This window comes from Trematomus bernacchii, unplaced genomic scaffold, assembly GCF_902827165.1.
Source record: "Trematomus bernacchii unplaced genomic scaffold, fTreBer1.1, whole genome shotgun sequence".
Lineage (NCBI taxonomy): Eukaryota > Metazoa > Chordata > Actinopteri > Perciformes > Nototheniidae > Trematomus > Trematomus bernacchii.
In genome coordinates this window covers 151,955-162,029 of record NW_022987756.1, presented here as the reverse complement: position 1 = coordinate 162,029, position 10,075 = coordinate 151,955, and the positions used below count along the sequence as shown (strand labels likewise).

The 10,075-nt window shown below is 46.1% G+C and overlaps 1 protein-coding gene across 1 annotated transcript; it reads right to left on the bottom strand.

Annotated features, from left to right (window-relative positions):
- Window positions 1–722: 722 nt before the first annotated feature.
- On the bottom strand, window positions 723–5,966 carry zbtb1 (zinc finger and BTB domain containing 1; the record flags this gene model as incomplete). The annotated part of the gene is given in 2 exon segments (XM_034148289.1): window positions 723–2,687; window positions 5,762–5,966. A coding segment is annotated over 1 exon segment (1,962 nt), but the record flags the coding sequence as incomplete, so codon positions are not given.
- Between the last annotated feature and the right edge of the window lie 4,109 nt (window positions 5,967–10,075).

Below are 10,075 nucleotides of genomic sequence, written 5' to 3'. Positions count from 1 at the left end.
TGCAGGACCCGGACCAGACCTCAGTCCGCCCACAGCAGTGAGACCCGGACATGTTGAGGACATCAAGACATTTCTAATATGCTAACTGTGCTAATGTCCCAGCATCTGCAGGTTAGCATCCAGCAGTCTCTATGTGCTGGAGACCCTACTCTACATCTCTATCAGAACACTTTGGGGTCTCTACATGTCCAGGTTCTACAGACAGACTCATATGGTGATCAGGATGCTGACGGAGCATCAGGTGAACCCCCCCCCAACAACCGGTTCATATACATTTATAGTCCAGCACTTCAGACGTGACGTGATGAGCTGGTTTCATGGAGGGCTCTCCTGCGGTGAGGAGGCTTCATCTCTTTGGGCTTTTGGACAGAACCGCAGCTCCAGTATTAAATATCAGGAGTAAAGGTCCAGTAAGGCGGGCGAGCTGTGGAGAGACCTGCAGCAGTTCCTAAAGTGTCTCTCCTCAGACCAGGGACCCAAGGAAGTCCTGACCGGCTGCAGCTGCTCAGGTTCTCTCAAAGTGCAAGTTTCTTTTTGGTGTTGGAGTTCATTGGTTCTCCCACATATGGCTTCTTGAGTATCTATAGTCTCTTGGTGTGCTTGGAGTTGTAGTGGCTGCGCATGTCCTATAGTCTCTTGGTGTGCTTGGAGTTGTAGTGGCTGCGCATGTCCTTCCGGAGGCGGAACTTCTCCCCGCAGACGCCGCAGATGTACAGGTGGACGTCCATGTGCTTCTCCAGCTGCTCTCCGCCGGGGAAGATCTGGAAGCACACCTGGCAGATGGTCTCCCCGGCGGACAGGTGGGAGATCATGTGTCGGACGTGGTCGTGTTTGAGGAAGGTGCCCTGGTCACAGACGGGGCACACGTAGCGCGCCATGCCTTTGTGCATGTCGGTGTGCAGGCGCAGCTGGCGCTCCCGCAGGAACTGCTTCCCGCAGGTCTGGCAGGTGAACTGCTTCTCTTTGGTGTGCACGGTGTAATGCTCCCGCAGGTGGCAGCGCTGGAAGAAGCCCTTGCCGCAGATGCTGCAGAAGTGTTTGCGGCGGTGATCCGGTTCGCCCTCCTCCAGCAGCACGGGGCGGAGCTGTTCCTGCTCGTGGCAGGACAGGGCGTGGTCCAGCGCCAGGCCCTCGCTCTGGAACAGCTTCCCGCAGTGAGGGCAGGCCAGGTCGGCTGCCTCCACCTCCATCCCCTGCGGCTCCTCCGGCAGCGACGCCTCGTCCTCCGACTCTCCGCCCAGGGACTCGCCGCAGCGCTCTGCGTGCTCCTGCAGCTGCCGGCCTTTGATCAGCACCTGGCCACACCTCCCGCAGGCGCAGATGTGACCCATGTGGTTGGACAGGTAGTGGGCGGACTTGTCCTCGCCCGTTAACAGAGTGCCGCAGAGCTCACAGGGTGCCCCGTCCCCGTCCTGCTTCTCGTCTTTCAGCTTGCGGAGCTTTGGAGGGACTCCCGACTCTTCGCTGCCCGACATGTGGCCTTCATAAGGCTCGCCTGAGACGCCGGGCTCGGGGTCGCAGTCGGAGGCTGCTTTCTCACCCTGCAGGTTGTTTCGTGCCGCGTCACTGAGCCGTGATCTACGGCTTCTGGTGGCGTGCTCACCGACCCGGACCATCTGTATCTCAGGGAACGCGCCATCCTCCGGTTCGGTCTTGATAGAGAGCGTCCTGGTGGAGCTGGGCTCTCCGTCGGTGCCGGCTGCCACAGACCTGAGGGCGGAGTCGGACCAGTCGTCCTCGCCTTTACAGACGAGCCTGTGTTCCTCAGTGCTCTCGGAGGCGGAGCTCTCTGCCTCCCCCTCCACGTTGCCTCTCGGCTGACTGAAGGCCTTCCGGTTGGTGCAGGTCAGGATGTGCTCGATCAGAAGTTTCTCGCAGCTGAAGACAAAGCCACAGTCGTCGCAGGTGTAAGTGCGGCCGAACCGAGGGCGGTCTTTGAGAGCCGAACTCCTGCCGCCGGGCCTCTTCCTCAAGTCACATGGCTGATCGGCTGCTCCGTCCCCCAGCGGCGGCGCCAGCTTCAGAGGAGCGTTAGCCATCTTCAGAGGAGCGTTAGCCATCTTCAGAGGAGCGTTAGCCATCTTCAGAGGAGCGTTAGCCACCTTCAGAGGAGCGTTAGCCACCTTCAGAGGAGCGTTAGCCACCTTCAGAGGAGCGTTAGCCACCTCCTCCGCCGGCCTGCTGGCAGCTTTGGGTAAGGTCTCCACTTCCTGTGCAGCTGGTGGCTGCTCGTACATGCGCACTCCGAACATCATTTTCCCGGCGGTGGTGCCAGAAGAGGAACTGGACGAGGAGGCGGAGGAAGACGGGGTTGGGTTGGAGCTCCTGATGTCTCGGAGGTCCTCCAGTGAGTCGGGGATGTAGTACATCTGCAGGTACGCCATGGAGGCCTTCAGCTCCTCGAACTCGAAGCTGCCCACCACGATGCGGCCGAGGTACATGAGCTGCAGGATGAGGTCGAAGCACTCGGCGCTGATCTGCATGTTGCTGAGGTCCAGGCGCCCCGCCCCCTGCTGGTCCCGGATGAACATCATCCTGAAGTAGGAGCTGCAGGCGGCCAGGACGGCCTTGTGCGCCCTGAAGTAGATGTCCCCGATGGCGATGAGGCAGTCGCACAGGAAGCCCCACTCGCGCTGGTTGTTGAGCTGCTGGAGGACGTGATCGCTGTGGCTCGGCCTCGCCATCGCCTGCAAGCACCAAGACATCATCATCAACACATCATCATCATCACATCATCATCACATCATATCATCAACACATCATCATCATCTCATCACATCATCATCATCATCACATCATCACATCATCATCATCACATCATCACATCATCATCACATCATCACCATCATCACATCATCATCATCATCACCACATCACATCATCACATCATCATCACATCATCACCATCATCACATCATCATCATCACATCATCATCATCACATCATCATCATCACATCATCATCACATCATCATCATCACATCATCATCATCATCACATCATCACATCATCATCACATCATCATCATCACCATCACATCATCATCACATCATCATCATCACATCATCATCATCACATCATCATCATCATCATCACATCATCATCACATCATCATCATCATCATCACATCATCATCACATCATCATCACATCATCATCATCACATCATCACATCATCACATCATCATCATCATATCATCATCACATCATCATCACCATCACATCATCACATCATCATCACATCATCATCATCATCACATCATCACATCACCATCATCATCACATCATCATCACATCATCATCATCATCATCATCATCACATCATCACATCATCACATCATCATCATCACATCATCACATCATCATCACATCATCACATCATCATCACATCATCATCATCATCATCATCATCACATCATCATCATCATCATCATCACATCATCACATCATCACATCATCATCACATCATCATCACATCATATCATCATCATCACATCATCATCATCACATCATCATCATCACATCATCATCATCATCACATCATCATCATCACATCATCACATCATCATCATCATCATCATCTAGGGCTGCTCAATTAATCGTATTTTAATCGCAATTACGATTTTGGCTTGCAACGATTATGAAAACAACATAATCGAAATAAAACGATTATTATTATTTATTTTTATTTTATTTATTTTAGTATCGGTTTCTCAGTTGAATGATTCTTAAAGTTCAGGATCATCCACTGCTTCTTTCAATAAGTGGATGTTTTCAAAGTATATGGATAATCGTTTTTAATAATCGTGATATCAATTATTGACCCAAATAATCGAGATTATGATTTTTGCCATAATCGAGCGGCCCTATCATCATCATCATCATCACATCATCACATCATCACATCATCATCATCATCATCATCATCATCATCATCAACAGCATAACAAAGGTCCATCTTTTGACCGACCAAAGATCAAACATATTGTGCAGCCGTGAGAGACATGAACAGAGACATTAGGGTTATTGATTAGCTCTGATCACAGCATGTTAACCCTTCTCTGATTGGCTGCATATTAAAGACATGAAGTGTCTCTGCTGTGATCTGACTTCAGTCTTTAAGCTGCTTTAAAGTTAAATCTACAAATCATTAAAAACCCTAACCCTAACCCAGATGTGGATGAATGATGTGAAATATAATCAAGTGTTAAATCAGACTTTAGTTCCACAAGCTACCCTGTGTAACAGATGTAAATATGCAGTGGGGTTTATTTTATTTAATATTGTATAATCACACAAATTCTGTGTTTTATATTATTTTATTCTGTGTTCTTCATTTTATTGAATGTGAAATACCTGGCAAGGACGGAGATCAGTGGGCGGAGCCTCTGAAGTGTGGTCGCTGTGCTCAGGAGTTCATTGTTGTGAGGACTTTCCCCCCTATATATTGTGTCCCTCCCGTTTCCTCGGCCCTTTTTGTAAACGTTGCACGTGAGAGGAGTCACTGAGGGGAACTGATGTAAAACTGATCGTTTTTATCTGTCAGTCATTAAACAGATCGTCTCAACTGCTGGCTCGGGTCTCGTCCATTATCAACACAACGCAGAGACCGCTTAACCACACCGGTTACACCTGCAGTATACAAAGTCATTCAAACTAGCTGCACCTTTACCAGCTTTGAGAACACTTTCATGATCAATCATTATAAAACATATCATATATATTATTCTGAAATGGACCAATCTGCACAATGACTACTTTTACTGTCTCTACTTTCACTATATTTTGATGAGAATACTTTTCTACTTTCACTTGAGGAACATTTTGAATGCTTTTACTGTAACAGAGTATTCCTACACTCTGGTACTTCTACTTTTACTCAAGTACAAGATCTGAGTACTTCTACTTTTACTCAAGTACAAGATCTGAGTACTTCTACTTTTACTCAAGTACAAGACCCGAGTACTTCTACTTTTACTCAAGTACAAGACCCGAGTACTTCTACTTTTACTCAAGTACAAGATCTGAGTACTTCTACTTTTACTCAAGTACAAGATCTGAGTACTTCTACTTTTACTCAAGTACCAGATCTGAGTACTTCTACTTTTACTCAAGTACAAGACCTGAGTACTTCTACTTTTACTCAAGTACCAGATCTGAGTACTTCTACTTTTACTCAAGTACCAGATCTGAGTACTTCTACTTTTACTCAAGTACCAGATCTGAGTACTTCTACTTTTACTCAAGTACCAGATCTGAGTACTTCTACTTTTACTCAAGTACCAGATCTGAGTACTTCTACTTTACTGAAGAACTAGACCTGAGTATTTCTCCCGCTCTGTATATTAGGTGTTGTTACTGTAGATCACTCCGCAGCTAAAATGGAGATCCGGTGGTTATCCGCGTCAAGCTAACAGCAACTGGACCGGAAGTTAATGCGGCCAGTCCTCCAAAATAAAAGCATCAAGCAGTCCAACCGAGTGACCTGAGCAGGACTCACATCTCATGGCTTCATTATGATATTATTACTAACGTCTGAACATGTTTGAAATAGTAGAATACATTAAAAACATTTAAAAACAAAAAAACAAAACAACAACTTCTAGCTTGTCTTTTATTTTGAAAATCCAGATGTAGTAACAGCTCGATGCGTGATGTCCCCCGCACACAGTCTCCCCCCCCTCTCCTCTCCCCCCCCCGCACCGCCCCGCAAACAACAGGCCGTGAGTGCCTGTGTTTCCTGGAGCTCACACACCGACTCACCGTGAGATCTGAGGCCGAGGAGGGGCGTCTCTGTCCGGCTGCGCTGATCGGAAACTCCCGCTGTAACTCCCGGAGCTCCTCTCTCGCACTCTCGCTCTCTCTCTCTCGCTCTCTCTCGCTCTCTCTCTCTCTCTTCCTCCTCTCTCTCTTGCAGGAAGCGTCTCTTCTTCTTCTTCTCCTGCTGCTGAAGATCAAAGCACTTCCTCCGAACACCACGCAATTAAACACTTCCGGTCCGAATGCCGGGCCTTCAAAATAAAGGTCATCATCCGGGGAAGTGAGCGAGCAGAGCGGGAACAAACATGGAGAAATAAAGATGATGTTAGTTTATCAGAGAGTACACATGTTGATGTCTCTTTAAGTTAAAACTCCGTCTTGTAACGTTTTTATTTATTATTAAAAATATATTTTATTTCTTCTTCTCGCACTTCCTCTGCGCACTTCCTCTGCGCAGCACGCAATTAAACACTTCCGGTCCGAATGCCGGCCTTCAAAATAAATCTCATAATGTTTAGATCCTGAATATATACTCTGTTTTTTAGACTTTAATCCTCTTCAGTAACATGTTCACTGTGTGTACTGTGTGTACTGTGTGTACTGTGTGTACCCTGTGTACTGTGTGTACTCTGTGTACTCTGTGTACTCTGTGAGTACTGTGTGTACTCTGTGTACTGTGTGTACTCTGTGTACTGTGTGTACTCTGTGTACTGTGTGTACTGTGTGTACTGTGTGTACTGTGTGTACTGTGTGTACTGTGTGTACTGTGTGTACTGTGTGTACTGTGTGTACTGTGTGTACTGTGTGTACTGTGTGTACTGTGTGTACTGTGTGTACTGTGTGTACTGTGTGTACTGTGTGTACTGTGTGTACTCTGTATACTGTGTGTACTCTGTATACTGTGTGTACTGTGTGTACTGTGAGTACTCTGTGTACTGTGTGTACTCTGTGTACTGTGAGTACTCTGTGTACTGTGTGTACTGTGTGTACTCTGTGTACTCTGTGTACTCTGTGTACTGTGTGTACTCTGTGTACTCTGTGTACCCTGTGTACCGTGTGTACTGTGTGTACCCTGTGTACCGTGTGTACTGTGTGTACCCTGTGTACTGTGTGTACTGTGTGTACTCTGTGTACTGTGTGTACTGTGTGTACCCTGTGTACTGTGTGTACTGTGTGTACTCTGTATACTGTGTGTACTGTGTGTACTCTGTGTACTGTGTGTACTCTGTGTACTGTGAGTACTCTGTGTACTGTGTGTACTGTGTGTACTCTGTGTACTGTGTGTACTCTGTGTACTGTGTGTACTGTGTGTACCCTGTGTACTGTGTGTACTGTGTGTACTCTGTGTACTGTGTGTACTGTGAGTACTCTGTGTACTGTGTGTACTGTGTGTACTCTGTGTACTGTGTGTACTGTGTGTACCCTGTGTACTGTGTGTAGTGTGTGTACTGTGTGTACTCTGTATACTGTGTGTACTCTGTATACTGTGTGTACCCTGTATACTGTGTATACTGTGTGTACTGTGTGTACTGTGTGTACTGTGTGTACTCTGTATACTGTGTGTGCTCTGTATACTGTGTGTACTGTGTGTACTCTGTATACTGTGTGTACTCTGTATACTGTGTGTACTGTGTGTACTCTGTATACTGTGTGTACTGTGTGTACCCTGTGTACTGTGTGTACTCTGTATACTGTGTGTACTCTGTATACTGTGTGTACTGTGTGTACCCTGTGTACTGTGTGTACTGTGTGTACTCTGTATACTGTGTGTACTGTGTGTACCCTGTGTACTGTGTGTACTCTGTATACTGTGTGTACTCTGTATACTGTGTGTACTCTGTATACTGTGTGTACTGTGTGTACCCTGTGTACTGTGTGTACTGTGTGTACTCTGTATACTGTGTGTACTGTGTGTACCCTGTGTACTGTGTGTACTCTGTATACTGTGTGTACTCTGTATACTGTGTGTACTGTGTGTACTGTGTGTACTCTGTATACTGTTTGTACTCTGTATACTGTGTGTACCCTGTATACTGTGTGTACTGTGTGTACCCTGTGTACTGTGTGTACTGTGTGTACTGTGTGTACTCTGTATACTGTGTGTACTCTGTATACTGTGTGTACTGTGTGTACCCTGTGTACTGTGTGTACTGTGTGTACTCTGTATACTGTGTGTACTGTGTGTACCCTGTGTACTGTGTGTACTCTGTATACTGTGTGTACTCTGTATACTGTGTGTACTGTGAGTACTCTGTGAACCCTGTATACTGTGTGTACTCTGTATACTGTGTGTACCCTGTATACTGTGTGTACTGTGTGTACTCTGTATACTGTGTGTACTCTGTATACTGTGTGTACTGTGTGTACTGTGTGTACTCTGTATACTGTGTGTACTCTGTATACTGTGTGTACCCTGTATACTGTGTGTACTGTGTGTACCCTGTGTACTGTGTGTACTGTGTGTACTGTGTGTACTCTGTATACTGTGTGTACTCTGTATACTGTGTGTACTCTGTATACTGTGTGTACTGTGTGTACCCTGTGTACTGTGTGTACTGTGTGTACTGTGTGTACTGTGAGTACTCTGTGAACCCTGTATACTGTGTGTACTCTGTATACTGTGTGTACCCTGTATACTGTGTGTACTGTGTGTACTCTGTATACTGTGTGTACTGTGTGTACTGTGTGTACTCTGTATACTGTGTGTACTCTGTATACTGTGTGTACCCTGTATACTGTGTGTACTGTGTGTACCCTGTGTACTGTGTGTACTGTGTGTACTGTGTGTACTCTGCATACTGTGTGTACTCTGTATACTGTGTGTACTGTGTATACTGTGTGTACTCTGTATACTGTGTGTACTCTGTATACTGTGTGTACCCTGTATACTGTGTGTACTCTGTATACTGTGTGTACCCTGTATACTGTGTGTACTGTGTGTACTCTGTATACTGTGTGTACTCTGTATACTGTGTGTACTGTGTGTACTCTGTATACTGTGTGTACCCTGTATACTGTGTGTACTGTGTGTATTCTGTATACTGTGTGTACCCTGTATACTGTGTGTACTGTGTGTACTCTGTATACTGTGTGTACTCTGTATACTGTGTGTACTCTGTATACTGTGTGTACCCTGTATACTGTGTGTACTCTGTATACTGTGTGTACCCTGTATACTGTGTGTACTCTGTATACTGTGTGTACCCTGTATACTGTGTGTACTGTGTGTACTCTGTATACTGTGTGTACCCTGTATACTGTGTGTACTGTGTGTACTCTGTATACTGTGTGTACTCTGTATACTGTGTGTACTCTGTATACTGTGTGTACCCTGTATACTGTGTGTACTCTGTATACTGTGTGTACTCTGTATACTGTGTGTACTGTGAGTACTCTGTGAACCCTGTATACTGTGTGTACTCTGTATACTGTGTGTACCCTGTATACTGTGTGTACTGTGTGTACTCTGTATACTGTGTGTACTCTGTATACTGTGTGTACTGTGTGTACTGTGTGTACTCTGTATACTGTGTGTACTCTGTATACTGTGTGTACCCTGTATACTGTGTGTACTGTGTGTACCCTGTGTACTGTGTGTACTGTGTGTACTGTGTGTACTCTGTATACTGTGTGTACTCTGTATACTGTGTGTACTGTGTGTACCCTGTGTACTGTGTGTACTGTGTGTACTGTGTGTACTGTGAGTACTCTGTGAACCCTGTATACTGTGTGTACTCTGTATACTGTGTGTACCCTGTATACTGTGTGTACTGTGTGTACTCTGTATACTGTGTGTACTGTGTGTACTGTGTGTACTCTGTATACTGTGTGTACTCTGTATACTGTGTGTACCCTGTATACTGTGTGTACTGTGTGTACCCTGTGTACTGTGTGTACTGTGTGTACTGTGTGTACTCTGTATACTGTGTGTACTCTGTATACTGTGTGTACTGTGTATACTGTGTGTACTCTGTATACTGTGTGTACTCTGTATACTGTGTGTACCCTGTATACTGTGTGTACTCTGTATACTGTGTGTACCCTGTATACTGTGTGTACTGTGTGTACTCTGTATACTGTGTGTACTCTGTATACTGTGTGTACTGTGTGTACTCTGTATACTGTGTGTACCCTGTATACTGTGTGTACTGTGTGTACTCTGTATACTGTGTGTACCCTGTATACTGTGTGTACTGTGTGTACTCTGTATACTGTGTGTACTCTGTATACTGTGTGTACTCTGTATACTGTGTGTACCCTGTATACTGTGTGTACTCTGTATACTGTGTGTACCCTGTATACTGTGTGTACTCTGTA